Here is a 21,943-nt window from a genome sequence, read left to right on the forward strand (position 1 = left end):
GAGAGCTTTTCCAATTTGGATGGCTTTTGTTTCCTTTTCTTACCTAATTACTCTGGTTAGAACTCTCAATACTGTGTTGAATAGAGTGGCAGGTGCAGGCATCCTTGTTCCTGATCTTAGAGAAAGTTTTCAGTCTTTCACCTTTGAGTGTGATGTTAGCTGTGGGCTTTTCATATATGGCCTTTATTATGTTGGGGTAGTTTCCTTCTATTTCTAGTTTGTTGAGTGTTTTTATCTCGAAAGAGTGAATCTTGTCAAATGCTTTTTCTGCATCAGTTGAATGATCATGTGGTTTTGTCTTTTCATTCTGTTAATGTGGTGTATTACATGGAATTGTTTTCATACATTGAACCGTCCTTGCATTCCAGGAATAAATCTCACTTGGTCATGGTGTATAATACTTTTAATGTGCTGTTGAATTCAGTTTGCTGACATTTTGCTATTTAATGTAATCACTAGATTGGAAGGACTATTTCCATTTTGTTGTTTTCTGTATGTCTTACAGCTTTTTGTCCCTCCTCTCCTTTCTACTGTCTTCCTTTGAGTTTTGATTTTTTTTTTTTTGGTAGAGACATGCTTTGATACCCTTCTCATTTCCTTTTGTGTATGTTCTATAGATATTTTCTTTGCAGTTATCATTGCAGTTACATAAAACATCTTAAAATTATAACATTCCATTTTAAACTGATAGCAGTTTAATTGCATACAAAAACTGTACTCCTATAAGCTCCACCCCCTCAACTTTGTTACTCATATCATAAATTGCATCTTTATATGTTATATGCCCATTAACATAGGCATATAGTTATTTTTTTCATGTTTTTGTCATTTAAGTTCTGAATAAGAATTAAAAGTGAATTTATGCACCAAAGTTACATTAATACAGGTTATTATATGTGTCCATGTATTACCTTAACTGGAAAACTTTTTCATGTTGTTGTCTAGTATCCTTTCATCTTGAAGGACTCCCTTTAGCATTTCTTATAAGAGCAGGCCTAGTGATAATAAACTTTCTCAACTTTTCTTTTCCTTGCATTTTTGAAGCATAGTTTTGCTGGATACAGTTTTCTTGGTTGATGGTTGTTTTTTGTTTTTTTTTTCTTTTTTTGGTTGATGGTTTTTTTATCACTTTGAATATATCATGCCACTCTCTTCTGGCCTGCAAGGTTTCTGTTAAGAAATCCACTGATAATCTTATGAAAGCTTCCTTGTATGTGATGATTTGCTTTTCTCTTGCTACTTCCAAGATTCTCTAATTTTTACTTTTAACAATTTGATTGTAATGTGTCTTTGTGTGGGTCTCTTTGGATTTATCTTTCTTGGAGTTCTTTCAGCTTATTGAATTTGTATGTTCATTTCTTTCCTCAGATATGGAGAGTTTTCAGCCATTATTTCTTCAAATAAGCTCTCTGCTCCTTTCTCTCTTCTTCTGGGACTCCTATAATTTGTAAATTGGTCCTAAAGATGGTGTCCCAAAGGCTCTTAGACTCTGTTTCCTTTTCTTCATTCTGTTTTTTTTTTTTTTTTGCTTTAACTTAATGATCTCAAAGATCTGTTTTCAAGTTTGCCTGATCAAGTCTGATGTTGAACCCCTTTAGTGAATTTTCCAACTCACTTAATGTATTTTTCAGCTGCAGAATTTGTTTGGTTCTGTTTTCTTTTTTTTTTTAATTTAATTTTATTTATTTTTTTATACAGCAGGTTCTTATATAAGTTACCTATTTTATACATATTACTGTATATATGTCAATCCCCATCTCTCCCAATTCATCCCACCACCACATCCCCACCACCTGCTTTTCCCCCTTGGTGTCCATACGTTTGTTCTCTACACGTGTGTCTCTATTTCTGCCTTGCAAACTGCTTCATCTGTACCATTTTTCTAGATTCCACATATATGCGTTAATATATGATACTTGTTTTTCTCTTTCAGACTTACTTCACTCTGTATGACAGTCTCTAGGTCCATCTGCGTCTCTACAAATGACCCAATTTCGTTCCTTCTTATGGCTGACTAATATTCCATTGTATATATGTACCACATCTTCTTTATCCATTCGTCTGTTGATGGGCATTTAGGTTGCTTCCATGACCTGGCTATTGTAAAGAGTGCTGCAATGAACACTGGGTTGCATGTGTCTTTTTGAACTACCGTTTTCTCTGGGTATATGCCCAGTAGTGGGATTGCTGGGTCATATGGTAATTCTATTCTTAGTTCTTTAAGGAACCTCCATACTGTTCTCCATAGTGGCTGTATCAATTTACATTCCCACCAACAGTGCAAGAGGGTTCCCTTTTCTCCACACCCTTTCCAGCATTTGCTGTTTGTAGATTTTCTGATGATGCCCATTCTAACCGGTGTGAGGTGATAACCTCATTGTAGTTTTGATTTGCATTTCTCTAATAATTAGTGATGTTGAGCAGCTTTTCATGTGCCTCTTGGCCATCTGTATGTCTTCTTTGGAGAAGTGTCTATTTAGTTCTTCTGCCCATTTTTTGATTGAGTTATTTGTTTTTTTAATACTGAGCTGCATGAGCTATTTATATATTTTGGAGATTAGTCCTTTGTCCATTGATTCGTTTGCAAATATTTTCTCCTATTCTGAGGGTTGTCTTTTCATCTTGTTTCTAGTTTCCTTTGCTGTGCTAAAGCTTTTAAGTCTCATTAGGTCCCATTTGTTTATTTTTGTTTTTATTTCCATTACTCTAGGAGGTGGATCAAAAAAGATCTTGCTGTGATTTATGTCAAAGAGTGTTCTACCTATGTTTTCCTCTAAGAGTTTTATAGTGTCTGGTCTTACATTTAGGTCTTTAATCATTTTCAGTTTATTTTTGTGTATGGTATTAGGAAGTGTTCTAATTTCATTCTTTTACATGTAGCTGTCCAGTTTTCCCAGCACCACTTATTGAAGAGACTGTCTTATCTCCATTGTATATCCTTGCCTCCTTTGCCATAGGTTAGTTCACCATAGGTGCATGGGTTTATCTCTGGGCTTTCTATCCTGTTCCACTGACCTGTATTTCTGTTTTTGTGCCACTACCATATTGTCTTGATGACTGTAGCTTTGTAGTATAGTCTGAAGTCACAGAGTCTGATTCCTCCAGCTCTGTTTTTTTCCCTCAAGACTGCTTTGGCTATTCGGGATCTTTTGTGTCTCCATACAAATTTTTCGATTTTTTGTTCTAGTTCCGTAAAAAATGCCATTGGTAATTTGATAGGGATTGCATTGAATCTGTAGATTGCTTTGGGTACTATAGTCATTTTCACAATATTGATTCTTCCAATGCAAGAACATGGTATATCTCTCCATCTGTTGGTATCATCTTTAATTTCTTTCATCAGTGTCTTATAGTTTTCTGCATACAGGTCTTTTGTCTCCCTAGGTAGGTTTATTCCTAGATATTTTATCTTTTTGTTGCAGTGGTGAATGGGATTGTTTCCTTAATTTCTCTTTCTGATTTTTCGTTGTTAGTGTATAGGAATGCAGGAGATTTCTGTGCATTAATTTTGTATCCTGCAACTTTACTAAATTCATTGATTAGCTCTAGCAGTTTTCTGGTGGCATCTTTAGGATTATCTATGTAGAGTGTCATGTCATCTGGAAACAGTGACAGTTTTACTTCTTCTTTTCCAATTTGTATTCCTTTTATTTCTTTTTCTTCTCTGATTGCTGTGGCTAGGACTTCCAAAACTATGTTGAATAATAGTGGCGAGAGTGGACATCCTTGTCTTGTTTCTGATCTTAGAGGAAATGCTTTCGGTTTTTCACCATTGAGAATGATATTTGCTGTGGGCTTGTTGTATATGACCTTTATTATGTTGAGTTAGGTTCCCTCTGTGCCCACTTTCTGAAGAGTTTTTATCATAAATGGTGTTGAATTTTGTCAAAAGCTTTTTCTGCATCTATTGAGATGATCATATGGTTTTTTTTCTTCAATATGTTAATATGTTGTATCACATTGATTGAGTTGCGTATATTGAAGAATCCTTGCATCCCCGGGATAAATCCCACTTGATCATGGTGTATGATCCTTTTAATGTGTTGTTGCATTCTGTTTGCTAGTATTTTGTTGAGGATTTTTGCATCTATATTCATCAGTGATATTGGTCTGTAATTTTCTTTTTTTGTAGTATCTTTGTCTGGTTTTGGTATCAGGGTGATGGTTGGCCTCGTAGAATGAGTTTGGGAGTGTTCCTTCCTCTGCAATTCTTTGGAAAAGTTTGAGAAGGATAGGTCTTCTCTAAATATTTGATAGAATTCACCTGTGAAGTCATCTGGTCCTGGACTTTTGTTTGTTGGAAGATTTTTTTTTAAATTTATTTATTTATTTTTGGCTGTTTTGGGTCTTCGTTTCTGTGAGAGGGCTTTCTCTAGTTGTGGCAAGCGGGGGCCACTCTTCATCGCGGTGCGCGGGCCTCTCACTGTCACGGCCTCTCTTGTTGCGGAGCACAGGCTCCAGACGCGCAGGCTCAGTAATCGTGGCTCACGGGCCCAGTTGCTCCATGGCATGTGGGATCTTCCCAGACCAGGGCTCGAACCTGTGTCCCCTGCATTGGCAGGCAGATTCTCAACCACTGCGCCACCAGGGAAGCCCTGTTGGAAGATTTTTAATCACAGTTTCAATTTCATTACTTGTGATTGGTCTGTTCATTTTTTCTATTTCTTCCTGGTTCAGTCTTGGAAGGTTACACATTTCTAAGAATTTGTCCATTTCTTCCAGGTTGTCCACTTTATTGGCATAGAGTTGCTTGTAGTAGTCTCTTATGATGCTTTGTATTTCTGCAGTGTCCATTGTAACTTCTCCTTTTTCATTTCTAATGTTATTGATTTGAGTCATCTCCCTCTTTTTCTTGATGAGTCTGGCTAAATGTTTATCAATTTTGTTTATCTTCTCAAAGAACCAGCTTTTAGTTTTATTGATCCTTGCTATTGTTTTCTTTGTTTCTCTTTCATTTATTTCTGCTCTGATCTTTACGATTTCTTTCCCTCTACTAACTTTGGGTTTTGTTTGTTCTTCTTTCTCTAGTTCCTTTAGGTGTAAGGTTAGATTGTTTATTTGAGATTTTTCTTGTTTCTTGAGGTGGGCTTGTATTGCTATAAACTTCCCTCTTAGAACTGCTTTTGCTGCATCCCATAGGTTTTGGATCATTGTATTTTCGTTGTCGTTTGTTTCTAGGTATTTTTTGATTTCCCCTTTGAGTTCTTCAGTGATCTCTTAGTTATTTAGTAACCTATTGTTTAGCCTCCACATGTTTGTGTTTTTTACGTTTTTTTCCCTGTAATTTATTTCTAATCTCATAGCATTGTGGTCGGAAAAGATGCTTGATATGCTTTCAATTTTCTTAAATTTACCAACGCTTGATTTGTGACCCAAAATGTGATCTATCCTGGAGAATGTTCCATGTGCGCTTGAGAAGAAAGTGTAATCTCCTGTTTTCAGATGGAATGTCCCATAAATATCAATTAAATCTATCTGGTCTATTGTGTCATTTAAAGCTTGTGTTTCCTTATTAATCTTGTGTCTGGATGATCTGTCCATTGGTTTAAGTGAGGTGTTAAAGTCCCCCACTGTTATTGTGTTACTGTTGATTTCCTCTTTTATAGCTGTTAGCATTTGCCTTATGTATTGAGTTGCTCCTATGTTGGGTGCATATATGTTTATAATTGTTATATCTTCTTCTTGGATTGATCCCTTGATTATTATGTAGTGTCTTTTCTTGTCTCTTGTAACATTCTTTATTGTAAAGTCTATTTTGTCTGATACGAATATTGCTACTCCAGCTTTCTTTTGATTTCCATTTGCATGGAATATCTTTTTCCATCCCTTCACTTTCAGTCTGTATGTGTCCCTAGGTCTGAAGTGGGTCTCTTGTAGACAGCATATATATGGGTCTTGTTTTTGTATCCATTCTGCAAGCCTGTGTCTTTTGGTTGGAGCATTTAATCCATTCACATGTAAGGTAATTATCGATATGTTCCTATTACCATTTTCTTAATTATTTTGGGTTTGTTTTTGTAGGTCCTTTTCTTCTGTGTTTCCCACTTAGAGAAGTTCCTTTAGCATTTGTTGTAGAGCTGGTTTGGTTGTGCTGAATTCTTTTAGCTTTTGCTTCTCCGTCAATCTGAATGAGATCCTTGCTGGGTAGAGTAATCTTGGTTGTAGGTTCTTCCCTTTCATCACTTTAAATATATCGTGCCACTCCCTTCTGGCTTGTAGGGTTTCTGCTAAGGAATCAGCTGTTAACCTTATGGGGATTCCTTTGTATGTTATTTGTCGGTTTTCCCTTGTTGCTTTTAAGAATTTTTCTTTGTCTTTAATTTTTGTCAATTTGATTACTATGTGTCTCGGCATGTTTCTCCTTGGGTTTATCCTACCTGGGACTCTCTGCGCTTCCTGGACTTGGCTGGCTATTTCCTTTCCCATGTTAGGGAAGTTTTTAACTATAATCTCTTCAAATATTTTCTCGGTCCCTTTCCTCTCTCTTTTCCTTCTGGGACCCCTAGAATGCTAATGTTGGTGCGTTCAGTGTTGTCACAGAGGTCTCTTAGGCTGTCTTCATTTCTTTTCATTCTTTTTTCCTTTATTCTGTTCTGCGGTAGTGAATTCCACCCTTCTGTCTTCCAGGTCACTTATCCATTCTTCTGCCTCAGTTGTTCTGCTATTGATTCTAGTGTATTTTTCATTTCAGTTATTGTATTGTTCATCTCTGGTTGTTTGTTCTTTAATTCTTCTAGGTGTTCGTTCTTTAATTCTTCTAGGTCTTTGTTAAACAGGTCTTGCATCTACTCGATCTTTGCCTCCATTCTTTTTCCAAGGTCCTGGATCATCTTCACTGTCATTATTCTGAATTCTTTTTCTGGAAGGTTGCCTATCTCCACTTCATTTAGTTGTTTTTCTGGGTTTTTATCTTGTTCCTTCATCTGGTAAAAAGTCCTCTGCCTTTTCATTTTGTCTATCTTTCTGTGAGTGTGGTTTACATTCCACAGGCTGCAGGATTGTAGTTCTTCTTGCTTCTACTCTCTGCCCTCTGGTGGATGAGGCTATCTAAGAGGCTTGTGCAGGCTTCCTGATGGGAGGGACTGGTGGTGGGTAGAGTTGGGTGTTGCTCTGGTGGGCAGAGCTCAGTAAAACTTTAATCCGCTTGTCTGCTGATGGGTAGGGCTGAGTTCCCTCCCTGTTGGTTGTTTGGCCTGAGGCAACCTAGCACTGGAACCTACAGACTCTTTGGTGGGGCTAATGGCCGACTCTTGGGAGGGCTAATGCCAAGGAGTACTTCCCAGAACTGCTGCCAGTGTCCTTGTCCCTGGGGTGAGCCACAGTCGCCCCCCTAGCCTCTGCAGGAGACCCTCTAACACTAGCATGTAGGTCTGGTTCAGTCTCCTATGGGGTCACTGCTCCTTTCCCCGGGTCCTGATGCACACACTACTTTGTGTGTGCCCTCCAAGAGTGGAGTCTCTGTTTCCCCCAGTCCTGTCGAAGTCCTGCAGTCAAATCCCGCCAGCCTTCAAAGTCTAATTCTGTGGGAATTCCTCCTCCTGTTTCCAGACCCCCAGGTTGGGAAGCATGACGTGGGGCTAAGAACCTTCAGTCCCGTGGGTGGGCTTCTGTGGTATAATTGTTCTCCATTTTGTGAGTCACCCACCCAGCGGTTATCGGATTTGATTTTATTGTGATTGGGCCACTCCTACCATCTCATTGTGGCTTCTCCTTTGTCTTTGGACGAGGGTTATCTTTTTTGGTGAGTTCCAGTGTCTTCCTATCAATGATTGTTCAGCAGTTAGTTGTGATTCCGGTGCTCTTGCAAGAGGGATGAGCGTACGTCCTTCTACTCTGCCATCTTCTCAGGAAATTTTTAGAAGACATCCATTTTACAACATATGCTTGATATGTAGCTGTTTCTCACCTCCCCACTGCCACTCCAAGAGGAGAGGGCAGGCAGGCGGATTGGTGGCGCTGCACACTGGCAGCCCGTGGCCCTGCTGGCCCAGGCTCGGCCGGCCGCTCCACCCCACCGCCATTGCCTCCGCCGCCACAGTGTGTGTCTGGTTCTTTTTTATAGTTGCTGTCTCTTTAATGAAATACTCATTTTGTTCATGCATAATTTTCCTGATTTCATTAGTTGTCTGTCTATCTTTGTTCTCTTTTAGTTCTTTTTTTTTTTTTTTTTTTTTTTTTTTGTCAACTACCTCTCCAATTGTTAGTGCCTGGCATGGTGGAAGGGAAGACTTTCACTAATCAGCTCAGCCTGAGGTTTCAGGACCTCTCAAACATACTTTGAGGATGTGTCTTCTCTGAGCTTGTGCAGGTGCTTTTAGTTGTCTCATATTCTCTGAGCAGCTTGTCCCTGTTTCTCCTCAGAGCTTGCAATCTGTTGCTCCTCCTGACATCTGCCTTTGTAACTGTAGCTCTAATGTGCTGTGGTGATTGCATATGTTTTCAGTGGGTTCCAAACAAGGCTGCCAGTCCTATCAGTGCTCTGAGTCAGGTGAGACAGAAACTAGTCCCTCAGGCAGTGCCCAGCCTAGCCATGACATTGGCTGCATGGTCCACTCTTGTTTCTGTCCAGAGGGAAGATCCCCAGTGTGGGAAATTTCCTCTGTGTTGAGCCCTGCTGGGTCAGATAGGGCAGGGACAGATGGGTACACAAAACTACATATTTTCCTTTCCCTTTTGCTGGAATCCCTTCTGGTTGTTGTTGTGTTGTTGTTGTTTCTGGGTGCTGTAACTTCTCAACTGGTCTCTAGAATTGTTGCAAAGGTATTCTGGTCTGTATAGTGTTAACTCGGTGTCTGTGGAAAACTGAGGGCCTAAAGCTTCCTTGTACTCTATCTTGCTGATGTCATGCTCTCTTTTTTCTTTTTTTAAAGTGTTGGGGTTTTTTTTGAGAAAGATGTACTGGGAAAAATAAGAAGTTTATAATGCTCTTGGGAGGGATTGGTATTTGTTTTATTTTTTTTTCCCACACAGGATCCTTAATTTCCCTCCTGATTTCTTTATTTCCTTCCTTTCCTTCACTGCAGTGTCTCCAGCAGGGTATTGCCTCTTCTCTATATATCTGATTCTTCCCCAAAAGCACTGCTTCTCTGAGGCTGTCAAGTCTCTTCCTTGTAGTTAAGTGCTTGAACTGTCAAAGTTGTGACCTGTGTTCATTATTTTGGCATTTTGTTGTACTTTCTTTCTGTGGCTGATTTTGTTTGTTTCATCCAAGTCTTCCATGCCCCTTGATTTTTTTTTTTTTTTTCCCCCAGAGTCTCTTGGGTCTCTTCTCCCTCTCTTTATTCACAGGCTTGCAGAATTTAACTTGTTTGTTTACTTAGAGGTAATTTGAAGATTGTAGTAGCCTGCTTCTTAGTAATGCTAAAGATCTGGGTCATATGTGATTCTATTTATTCTCTTTCCTGATTATATGGTTTTTCTACAAGGCTGTGTGGTGTCACCATTTTCTTCTGGACCTTGAAGTCAGCCTCATATTGCTTTTTAATATGGGTAAAAAGACAACCATTGTTTATATTACTGTGGCTCACCTCCATGAGCCACAGTAGACTATCAGGTTCCTGCTTCATCCAGGCTGTGCTGTTTTCTGCAGGTTCTTGAGCAGGCTAGAGTGGAAATCCCCCGGTTTACCTTCAGCATCGTGCAGTTCTCTTTTGAACCCTTTCCACCCAACCTCACTGAGGAGATGAGCAAAAGAGTAAGTGAATGGGTTCTGCTAGATGATTTATTTGACCTATTATAATCTCCCCCCATTAAGGACGGTAATACATACTTCATTAAGTTTACTGTATACTTCTCTAAATTTTTTCTATATGTATTAATATATTACCATTTTCATTTTTATAAAAATGGGAATCAGACTTATATACTGTTTTGCAACTTTGTTTTTTCCTTTAACAGTGTAACTTACACATCTGTTCATAACACTGTATAATCTTATTTCCCTTGTGTTGCATAGTTTTCCATTGTACGATATACCTGTTTTCAGCATTTGCACTTTATAAATTTTTGCTATTCCAAATAATGATGCAGTGAAATCCCTGTATACAAATCCTTGTACATTTGGCAAGTGTTTGTGTTAAGAAATTCCTTGAAAGGAATTATCCCATGTTTTGACTCATGATTTCTTTAGATTTGACTTAATTCTCTTTCCACATCCACCTCCTTACTATATTCTGTTGTTTTTCTTATAGATGAGGATCAAGTGGATGGAGATGTCAACTGTCTATGCTGGGCCATTTAGCAAAAATTGTAACCTTAGAGCTCTGAAGAGGCTGTTTAAGAGTTTTGGTCCAGTCCGGTCAGTGACTCTTATTCTTGAAACCCATCAGGTAATGAGACAAGAAAACTTTTTTTTTGACCTTCTAATCTAGTGTGGGAAATTCAGATGCCTTCTAGGGTCCTTCAAGTATTAGTGATTTGAGCTTGATTGTCACCAACTGGAATGTGAGACATGCTCTGTCTCTTGGGAACAGTGTTGCCCCATAAGAATGTGTGCCCCATATTGCCAGATCTTCTGATTTTTTTGTTTTGAGAATCGAGAAATCTGCCAATTTTCATATTGTTGGCTCCAATTTTCTTAAATATTATGTAAGCCAGACAAAAAATATGTCTAGTGGTTTAATGTAGTTTATGGGCTTCATGCTTGTGACTTCAGCTTTAAATGATAAAATGCCCTTTCAAAAACAGCAGTAGCTTCCATGTGCCGGGAAGTCTGTAGGGCTTAAATCCAAAGTAGGCTTGTAGCTGGGTTAAGATACTAGAGGAGCAGGGCTTTTTTTTGTTGTTGCTGTTAGCTCTCCAGTCTCTTGGAGTAAGTTTTGTTTATTAGTTTGTTATTTACATAAAAACCCTATAAAGAGTGTAATTATTTTTACTTTTTAAGAAATAATACTTGTATATGGTTTTAAAAATTCATACTTTTTAAAAGGATGTAATGAGTAAGCCTCTATCTTCATGGTCATAGCAGGAAGTCAGATAAAGACTAAAGTTACTATATGAAGCAATAACAACATTATAAGCACTATGAGACAGGAAGCCATGAAAAGAATGGAAAATAAAAACTTTTAACAGAATATCTGTAGAATGATATATAATAACTGGTAACAATGAAGGCCTCCAGGGAGAGAGGAACTAGGTGACTGGGAACAGGGGTTAGGGGAAGACTTTTCACTGTAAATTTTTTTGTACCTTTAGAATTTCGATATAGGCAACTATTAATCTGGTGCATTAAACTATTATGTGTAATAGCTAATAATATAACTAATAACTATTAGGTTTAGTAACTATTAAAGTGAAGCAAAAATTAAAGTCTCCAAATCGATCTAACTGCAGAATCCTAGATGTTTAAAATGTGCTTTCCCCAAATCTTTTATTGTCTTTCCTACACCTAAAAACAGAAATAAAAAGATCATCCCTGGGAACATAGACTGAGGGATGGGAAAGGGTATTCAAGGGACTGTAACTCCTTCCTGTAAGTCGTCTTGTCTTTTTTTTTCTTTCTTTCTTTTTGTAAAGTATACATAAAATTTGCCTTTTAAACCATTTTTACGTATAGTTCAGTGTTATTAAGTACATTCTCTCTAGAACTTTTTCATCATCCCATACTGAAACTCTGTACCCTTTAAACAGTAACTCTCCAGTCCCCTTTCTCCCAGGCCTGTTAACTACTATTGTATTTCCTGTCTTATAAATTTGACTACTCTATGTATATCATATAAGTGGAATCCTACAATATTTGTCCTTTTGTGTCTGGCTTATTTCACTTAGCATAATGTCTTCAGGGTTCACCCATGATGTAGTATGTATCAGAATTTCATTTCTTTTCAAGGCTGAATTATATTCCATTGTATGATTATACCACATTTTGTTTATCCATTCATCCATCGATGAACATTTGGATTGTTTCCACGTTTTAGCCATTCTGAATAATGCTACTGTGAAATGAACATGGATGTACAAGTATTTGTTTGAGTCCCTGTTTTCAGTTCTTTTGGGTGATATACACAGATGTGGAATTTCTGGGTTAAATGATAATTCATTTCATTTTTTGAGGAACTGCCATACTGTTTTCTATAGCAGCTGCACCATTTTACATTCCCACCCGCAATGCCAAGGGTTCCAACTTCTCCATATTCCAGCTGACACTTGGGGGTTTTTTGTGTTTTTTGTGTTTTTTTTTGGTCTTTTTTTGTTGTTTGTTTGTTTTTGTTTTTGGCTGCGTCCCATGTAGGATCTTAGTTCCCCGACCAGGGAACGAACCTGTGCCCCCTGCATTGGAAGCTAGGGGATCCTAACCACTGGACTGCCAGGAATTCCCCTGACACTTGGTTTTTTTGTTGTTGTTTTTGGTTTGGGGGGCATTTTTTGTTTTGATAGTAGCCATCCTAATGGATGTGAAGTATTAATAGTATCTCGTGGTTTTGACTTGCAAGCTCCCTAATGATTAGTGATGTTGAGCATTTCTTTGTATGCTTATTGGCCATTGGTGTATCTTCTTTGGAGAAATGTCTATGCAAGTCCTTTGCCTATATTTTAATTGGGTTGATTTTTTTGTGTTGAGTTTTAGGAGTTCTCTATATATTTTAGATATGAATCCTTCAGTAGATATGTGATTTGCAAATATTTTCTCCCATTCTTTCTGCTGCCTTTTGACATTGTTGGTGGTTGTTCTTTGATACACTTTTTAATTTTGATAAAGTTTAACTTCTCATATTTTTTTTGTTGCCTGTGCCTTTGGTGTCATATTCAGGAAATCATTGCCAAATCCAATAAAATGAAGCTTTTCTATGGGAGCACTTTAATCTCCATGATGATGCTGTGGCTCAGACCATCACATAGATTTAGATACTCTGGTGTTAATCAAGTGCAATTTGAAGATGCAAATCCAGTGGAAGAACTTAACCTCCCCAAGCCTGTAGGAAAGCTGCTTGTCTAAAATTAAGCTAATAAGGCAAATGGGAATCTCTACCTGTGACTTGCAGCGGTAACTTTAGTGATTAATAATAAATGGTATGAACAGCAAGTTGGGTAGTAAAGAATTTGTTAGTGCTTTCCCCATACCACCCAGGGAGAGAAGGCTTCAATTTTAAGTGACAAGATTATTTTCTGAGAGAAACCAAGCCCTGAACCATGATGATTCCACTTAAAATTGATGGTCTGTGATCACTATCTAGCCCAGCACAGCAAGAACATCCATTCAGGTGGCTCTGGCCACTGTAGTTTAGGTGGGCCCCGTTCCTAGCCCCGTCTATGGCAGTTTGAGCCTGGAAAGCAAAAGTAAGGAAATCTTGATTTTTCTGCAGCCACATCTCTGTATACAATACGAAATCCTGGAAGGTGCCCAGCTGGCCATAGAGTCTTCGGATGGCATCCTGGTAGAAGGTACCTGCATCAAGGTAGGGTTGCCAGAGAAAGCATAAAGTAGTATACTTCACTCAATCCTGTATTTTCAGTACTTGTATTTACTCAAGCCTGTATTTACAGCACCCTAAGACATAACAGCTTAGACAAGCACCCTCGAGAGGCTTAAGACACAAGATTTTCTGTTATGGAAAGCCTTTAGCCAAGGCCGGCATTCTTATAGTGGTGACCTAAGACATGATAGCTTTTCATTTTTGTCAAAATCAGCCTGGGCTACATCTTCCATGTACTCTTTATCACTACTTAGACCCCAAATGGTTTGTTCAGGGTGGTTTTTTTTGTGGTTGCCCTTTAGCTTTCAGGGGAATCAAATGGTATTTTGATGTTTCTTACGCAATTAAACAATTTCATTGGTGTAGAAGGCAGAGAACTGATTGCAGTTGGTGGGGGAGAGAAGGAAAGGGAAGAGAGTATTATTTACACAAAAATATTTACATTTTGTATTTATTTATCTATTACTTAAGTTTCTACCGTAGTCCTTTGGGGCAGTTATCATTAGCTTCCTTGTATAGATAAGGAAGCTGCAGAATTAAGCTACTTGCTAGTATGTAACAGGCCTGGGGTTTGAAGTGGTGACTTTTCTACCATTAATGCCATCTTTCCTTGGTTAGGTGCAGAGGCCTGTGACAGAGCTCACCCTTGATTGTGACATCCTTGTGAATGAGCTGGAACAAGATTCTGAGAACCAAGGTACTATATACCTGTCTGGAGTGAGTGAAACCTTCAAGGAACACCTGTTGCAACAGTCCAGCCTCTTCCTGGGCCTGGAAGCTGTGATCTTGCCTAAAGATCTTAAAAATGGAAAGCAGAAAAAATACTGTTTCTTGAGTAAGTCTATGCCATCGAATATAGCCTTGGGGAAGGAGATTAGAGATGGTGGTAACATGAGGTCAGAGAAAGGAAATGGTCAACAAGTAGTCCCTCCTGGGCTGGACCAGGTCAACATCTCCTGATTTTGTCCTTCTCCCCTGGCTCTGGATGGGCTCCAGCTAGGATGGTGATCAGGTTTTTTGTTTTTGTTTTGGTTTTGGTTTTGGTCCTTAATAACAGGAGTGGGGTATTCCTGTTTTCAGGATTCAAAACTTTTGGCAGTGCCCAGAGGGCCCTTGGCATTCTCACAGGCAAGAACTGGAAGCTGAAAGGCAGGCATGCCCTAACGCCCAGGCACCTCCATTCATGGCTCAGGGGCTTACCTCCTGAATCAAGGCCCCCAGGGCTTCGTGTCATACCTCCCCCCTCGGAGCAGGAGACCTTGCAGGTGAGTGATTAAAAGTATCCTGGGGTTAGGGGGGAAAGGTAGCTAGCTACCTTGGTTTGCTGGCTCTGGTGGTTGGCCTTCTGATGTTTATGGAAATTAGGCAGGATGGTCCTGCTCAAGTGACACTTAAGCCTTCAATCTTTTTTTTCCTGCCCTGCCACTAGTCTTACTTCACTCTCCAGTGTCTTCCAGCCCTGGACACACCTTTCTTTCTCCAAGATCTCTCATACTTTTGCCCCCTCCAAACTTGCTAAAATCAGGTTTTCCAGGTGTCTCTCCAAGGGACTTTGAGGGGTTAATACAGGAAGTTGGAGAGCTGGACAAGTCTTTAGTGATCTAGGGTTTCCTGAAGTGTAGTACATACATACACAATATGATTTTTGGTGGTCATAGATGGACCTCTTTTTTTCACTTTTATTGTTATGAACTTGTTTTTCTAACATTCATTAAAGTATGCAGCCACCACATTGAACGTGTGATTTCATGGATAGTATTACTTAGACGAAGCTACGGAAGAAATTGACTCACTTTAAAGAAAACCATTAGGGAATATGCAACAGAAGGGTGAAGACAGAAGGTGAATGGTTTAAGTTTGGGAAGCCCTGCCGTAGTCTAATGTCCCACACTTAGCAGATGAGAAATAGACACCAGAGCTAGTGAGTGACTTTGCCCAGGTCACAGAGATACTTAATGTCAGAGGCCAGACTAGAGCTCTCCTTAGTGATTTGGTTTCCCTAACTCAGGACCCTAAACTGACTTGGAGGTCTGGGGATGCTGGAGTGGACAGAGAACCCTGCAGTATAGACTCTGGCTTCAGACTGAGGATTTGTACAGAGCCTTTCCTGGGAGCCTGAGGAGGAATGTTGCAGTCCCTCCAAAGGTCAGCGGTGGGTACTCTGACTGAGTGTCAACACCTGGCTTTGATTCTAGATGGTGAAGGTGGACCACCCAAAGATAGCAGCCTGGCGCTGGGGCAGGAAGATAGGAAAGCTCTACCACAGCCTGTGCCCAGGCACCCTCTGCCTCATCCTGCTGCCAGGAACTGAGAGGTAAGGACTGAAGGGTTGCCTCTTCATGATTCTGACCTCTGGACTCTCTGGACTTAAGCTTTTCTTGGAGAAAAGCCTTTTGTTGACGTCCAGGCACATAAACGAAAACTGAAATGAATCATCTCTTAACTCTCACAGTTCTAAGAGAGAGGTACTGTATCCCCATTTTACTCATATTTGCTCTTATAACTACACTTAGTGGTCCCTCAGGGAAACAGCTCATCCCAGTTTAAAGGCAGAGGTCTTAGGTCCTGCAGCCTCTCTGGAACAAGAGCCACTTGAGTAAAAATGGTCAGGAAGTTCTAGGGCAAGGCCCAGGCTTAGATGTGACTAGAACCTACCTTTCCCACATATCAGGAGTGTGTTCCTGCCTTCCCTGCCCTTGCCCCCTTTACCATTTCTGTTAACTTTTAAGAGATAGGGCCTGTTTTGCTGTTTCTAAGCCTGAGGAATACTGGAGCAGGACTCTGGGTCCAGTCCCAGCTGTATCACCTATCTCTGCTGACAAGTAGTGGCCAAGCCACTTTCCCACTGTGGATCTCAATTTCCCTTTGGTAAAATGAGGGATTTGGAGTAAATCAGTAATTTTCAAACGTTTGAAACTATAAAACCCTTTCTTTAAAAGAAAAATTGATGTTAAATCTTTACTAAGGCATAAAGATGAGCAATTCTGAAATGGATGAGTAGGTATATGAATGAATGTGTATGCTGGGAGAGGAGAGAAAGAGGGAAAGAGGGCTTTTTTTGAAAAAAGCACAGTTTGAAAATCACTGGATTGTATTATTTCTAAAGTCCCTTAAAATTCTGACATTCTAGGATTCTTTCACAGGCCCAAGGTCCCAGGTGGCAAAACATGAATGCCTCAGGCCTTGAAGCCTGGATCAGAAGTTAACTTCCTATCATAAAATTCTTCTGACATGTATTAGGGCCACTAGTGAAACAGGCTACCTGCTGGGCAGCTTGAGAGAATTACTGTCTCTGAGAAACAGAAATAAGTACTAGGTTTTACAGCAAAAAAAAAAAAAAAAATCTTAGACTGATACACTTCAAACAGGTTTATGGGTAGACCTAACAGCAAGAGGTTTAAAAGTGACCAAAAACTGCCAAAGAAAGAAAAAAGAAAGCTCTTTGTTTAAGAGCTTGGACCCTGAGAGGCAAACTTGCCTGCATAAAACTTCTCAGAGCCAGTGTATGGAGGTAGGGGTAAAATAGGGGTTTTCGTGTACCAAGTGGAATACTTAGCTTGTAGTTCCCCATTGTGTAGGTAAACTAAGCCAAGAGAGGGCCAAAGCTTTCTTCTTCCAGAAGTAGCTGGGATGTTCTCAGGGGATGAGGGCTTAGAGGAGGGAGCATTGGGTCAAGGAGCAAAAAAGGCTTAGGTTCTGACTGAGGCAGAGGTCCTAAGGCATGTTTGACAAGTCAGGAGAAAACTCTGGAAATAGCAAATCATGTAGTAACAAAACCTGCTGTTACTCCTTTGTTTTAAAAGTTGCACTCTGATTTCCATAGCCATAATGATCAAACCCAGCAGCAGGAGCATGTATTTCCCCAGACTATAAGCTTGCTGTGTGACTGACTTCTCTGGGCCTCATCTGTGCAGCTGTCTCCATGATGCCAGCAGATAACACTTGGGAAAGGGTAAAAGTGGCTCAGGAAGAAGGAGTAGCAAGGAGAGTAGAAGGTTTCCTCGTGCTGGGAGCCTGACTCAGCTCTTAATCCTTATACTTCTGGTGACTGCTAAAATTAATACTGAAAACATTAATAATTGCTATAATTCATCAAACCCTTAATGTGTCAAGTGCTGCTAAGTGCTTTTATATGCAGTTTTGGTTAAGGTTGTTGAATCTCCATTTAACAAGATGAGAAAAAGGCTCAGATTAAGCAACTTGCCTAAGGTCACCCAGCTAGTAAGTTGAAGAAACTGAGTCTTAGTTTGAGATCATTCACCCTTAGTTGAGATGTGCCTCACATCTGTTAAGTGGCAGAGCTATGATTTGATTCTAGGCATCTGGGACTAGTCAATATTCTTTCCATTGGACCATTTTCAGCAGGCAGCTTTCCATAAGCTGTCTCCCTGCCTGCCCCCTGCCCCATGGCACATACGCATATCAAAAAAAAAACCTTTTTCCTCTACCTTAGTTTATAACCATTCATTCAACCCTGTCGACAAAAACTATCTTTACTCCTCATCTGTTGCAGCACTCATGGATCGCTCTCTGGCCTAGGACTGATGGGAATAAAAGATGAAGAGGAAAGCAACAGCCCAAACAAGTGTTTGTGAGTCTGCCCACCATTTTCCATGTGCCATTTCTTAATCCCTCGTGGGCAATAGCAGAGAATTTGGTCAGGCTGCAGGCACTCCAGAGGCTGCCAGACCTCTATATAGTAGACAGTCTGTGGAAACATTGTACCAGCTTAAGGAGTCTAGTCCATTTATATGAAATGTACAAATTTTCAATAAATGCCTAAAATTCAGACATTCCTCATCTTAAGACAAGGTGAGGGGAGGAAACCAGTTTGTACTTTTTGTGTCAGTGGGTTTATACACAGGTATTACAGCAGGTGCTTATTTCATGTAGCGCTCCTATTAAATGGTATACCGTATATAGGTAAGGAAACCAGGAGGAGTGACTTCTCTGTGGAGAAAACCCAGGTATTACGTAGTTTGTCAAAGTGGTAACATCTGTGAAGCAAATTTCTGTAAGGCAAACTGTTTTCTATTAATGGCTTTTATAACACTGAAGGAAAAAGATAGGCTGACTGCGAATCTGGCAGGTCCACCAGAGCAAAGTTGAAGACTGACTCTTGTAGCTTTTAACCAATCCAGGAAGCCCCCTTTCAATTCAGTTTTCAGGAATGCTTCCTTCCTTTTGGAGTGAGACTGCAGTGTTACCCTTTACCAACAGGTGCCTCCATCACACCAGAGCTCCCCCTTAGAAGCTTTAATTTCAGTAAAAGCCTTTGCTTTTTTTTTTTTTATCAACTCTCAAATTGTCAACATTCTGTATTGGAAAGGACATGGGCACAGGCACACACAGTTCCAAAACAGAGGTATTAGCTGCCCTCCAGAAAAGATGAATTAATCTGGCATGTAGTATGTATCATTACAAAAAATCTTGTAAATTTCTCTCTACACTGGGACCCTGCAATTCCACTTCTAGAGTAATATCCTCAAAAACATGTATGGAGGAGATGTCATGGGGTTATTCAGTGGAATTCTAGGTAGCTATTTTTAAAAATTATGTGTGTGTGCACGCACATGTGTGTGTAAATAAAATCTCTAGTGAAAGAGATCTGCAAGAAGCAGCAGTAGACCTCTGGATCCAAACTGCTAGACTCTGAATTCCAGCTTTCCTACTTTTTAGTTAGGTGAGCTTGAATTACTGTAAATTATTTAACATCTCTGTGCTTGGTACATAATAATGGTATACATCTTATAGGATTGTTGTGAAGATGAGATTGTGCATTTATAGTATATTATAGGTTGTATAAAGCATGGAGAGTTACAGGATAATCTGTATAGTTTGAGTAGAAAAAAACTATACAAAGATGTGCACAGCCTTGGAACAAAACCTGGAAGGCTATATACCAAAATATGAACAGTATTTGTCTCTGGCTGGTGGGATTGACAGATTTGATTTTACCAAATGCTCTTCTGTATATAGGCCGTTTTTTTTTTTTTTAAATCAGCATATATTGCTTTCATAGTTAGAAAAAAATAATTAAAATAACTCTCAAGGTTGGGCATTTGAGGCAGTGTTTAATCCTTTAAATGCAACTTCTATAAGATCTGGAAGTTGGGAACCAGGAGCCAGAACTGAAGCTCTTGATTTTGGATGAAGTTCCCCTGTAAAGAGCGAAGTTCCCCAGGTATACTGCTGACATCAGCTGCAAGACCTTGAGAACATCTTGAAACAATGTTGGCTGGATTCTTTCCCCCTGCAGCTGAGCTCCAAAGCTGTGGGAGTTTAGCTGCTGTTTACCTCTTGAGACTCCAGTCCTGAGACACAAAATAAGTGTCTGTCTAGGTTGGCACTTCAGCTGTGCTCCTGGGCCGGTCACTTAACCTTGTTTGAGTCCATTTCTGCAGCTGTATAAAATGAGGATGTATCTACTTTTAAGGATTATTATGAATATTTAAAGATTCAGTTTGTGGAAAATGACCAAATAGTGGGATATGTATGAATTATTTGCCCTCTCTGAGCCTGTTTCCTCATTTTGTTTTTTATTTTTTTAATTTTGGCCATGCCACTCAGCTTGCCAGTTCCCCGACCAGGGCTTGAACCCCGGCTACAGCCGTGAAAGCATGGAATCCTAACCACTAGACCACCAGGGAGCTCCCTTCAGTTTCCTCATTTTAAAGATGGCAACATTAGTACCTACTTCATAAGGTTGTTGTGAGAATTAAATTTGGGAAAGCCTACATTTTATTGAGGACCATCTTCCAACTGCACATTCACAGAGCAGATGAAGGTTCCCTGTGCCAAGAGCACTCCCTTTGCTCCTGGGAACAGCCAAGGCCATTCCTTTTCCTGGGTGGGTGGGGGTGGAAGTTTCCCCACAGGCCCCCAGCTCTAGAACTCTACAGAGATAGGCCTGGACCATAAGGTCTCTGAGGCCCCGGTCTGCACACACTGTTCTTTCAGCTGATGCTCCCACCTTTTGGAAGGCAAAGCTGCCAACTTGGCCTCTTGCAAAACACACATTCCATTCATAAGTGCGTTTGTGCATTTTTCCTCCCACACCCTTCTAGGCAGCCAATGCAGAGCTGCCAAGACAGCTGCAGGAGCAGCTTCTCATTTGGGGGGGAAAGGCAACTTGAAGGGTTTTCACAGAACACTTGGCTTAGGCTTTGAACGTATTACTCCCCAACTTTCTGGCCTCCTCACCCATAGTGGGGTTGTTTAGTAGGACACTCAGCCGTGTCATTTTCATTGCCTTTTGTCGCCCTTTTTGTAAATTCTCTTCCCTATTATAAAGGAAATCCATTAATGGAAACTTGAAAAATCTAGAAAAGTTAAAACCATATCTAATCCCACCACTCAGTCAATGACTGCCCCTGTTTTACAATCTTCTATCATACTTTTTCCATTATTCAAAAGCAGTTTTTAATAGCTGCATAATATTCCAACATGTTGATGCGTGCCATAATTTCTAAAACAGTCCCCTATGGTTGGCACTAAGTTGTTCCCAAATGATGCTGCCAATCATATCCTTGCACATACATCTTTGGCAGATAATTATTTCTTGAGGAAAAATTCCTAGAAGTGAAATTACTGGGCTTTTTAAAAAAGTATGAACACTGAAGGATTTTTTAATTCCAGGAAAGTTTTTACCTTGTGTTTGCTAGCATCGATTTGTTTCAAATCTTTGTTAATTTGACAGATTAAAAAAGTTTTTCATTATAGGTTTAATTTCTGTTTATTTGAATACCCTTTAGATTGTCATCTGCTATTTTTTCCAGAAGGTTTTGGCCAATTGTTTTTCTTTAGAGAGTTGTCCGTATCCTTTGCTCATGTTTCTGTTGTCTTTTCCATAATGAATTTTCCATTCTGAATTTTTAAGGTCTCTTTACACATTAAGTATAGTGTCCATTTGTCAATTATTGCAAAAATGTTTCTAGTTTTTTAAGGTAGTAAGTATTAGAAGTTTGTTCTTGTCTTTCATTTTTTTCTATTTGCTTTTATGCTTAAAACATTTTGACTGATCCAGAGATCAACTTAATACTCACTGATAATATATATTACATACATATATTGTTTTTTTTAATGATTTTTTACACATATACCTTATTCCTCCTGGAACTTATTTTGACATATGTAACTTTCCCCCAAATATTTAGATTTTATCCAATTATCTATCTTTACTCAGTAAAGGAGGCTGCATTATTTATTATGTAAGTCTGTGTATACAAGAGCCTTGTGTCTATGTGTTCTTCTGTCTTGTCTTAACACTAGTACCATTTTATTTTGTAGCTCTGTATTGTAATAAACTAGCAATTTCAGCAGCACCACCCCAGATAAACATGGGCCCATAGAGTCCTCATCAGCATAGATTAAAGAACACTATGCCGAGTTAGGTGCTCTGCTGCTTCCTGCATTGCTGCCATATTCCACTACGACTTTCTTAGCACCCCTAAGGTAAGAAGAGAACCAAGGTTGGAACATTACATAGGAAGAATGTTAAACCCACATAAGAGCCTTATGGCTTTCATAAG

At 39.5% G+C, this 21,943-nt stretch overlaps 1 protein-coding gene across 10 annotated transcripts in view; it reads left to right on the plus strand.

Moving 5' to 3' along the window:
* Positions 1-21,131, plus strand: part of REXO5 (RNA exonuclease 5) — a 46,275-nt gene extending 25,144 nt beyond the window's left edge. For 8 of the 10 annotated variants that reach the window (XM_082362451.1, XM_082362454.1, XM_082362452.1 and 5 more), the window contains 7 exons: positions 9,590-9,694; positions 10,191-10,328; positions 13,302-13,394; positions 14,031-14,247; positions 14,493-14,677; positions 15,608-15,726; positions 17,926-21,131. In XM_082362451.1, the coding sequence (XP_082218577.1) occupies positions 9,590-9,694; positions 10,191-10,328; positions 13,302-13,394; positions 14,031-14,247; positions 14,493-14,677; positions 15,608-15,726; positions 17,926-18,007 (939 nt within the window). In that variant the 3' untranslated portion in view covers positions 18,008-21,131. The remainder of the gene's footprint in view (positions 1-9,589; positions 9,695-10,190; positions 10,329-13,301; positions 13,395-14,030; positions 14,248-14,492; positions 14,678-15,607; positions 15,727-17,925) is intronic. The other 2 variants (XM_082362453.1, XM_082362456.1) reach the window with 2 other exon arrangements.
* Positions 21,132-21,943: the final 812 nt, after the last annotated feature.

Source organism: Balaenoptera borealis (assembly GCF_965194805.1).
Source record: "Balaenoptera borealis genome assembly, chromosome: 16".
In the NCBI taxonomy this organism is placed as follows: Eukaryota; Metazoa; Chordata; class Mammalia; order Artiodactyla; family Balaenopteridae; genus Balaenoptera; species Balaenoptera borealis.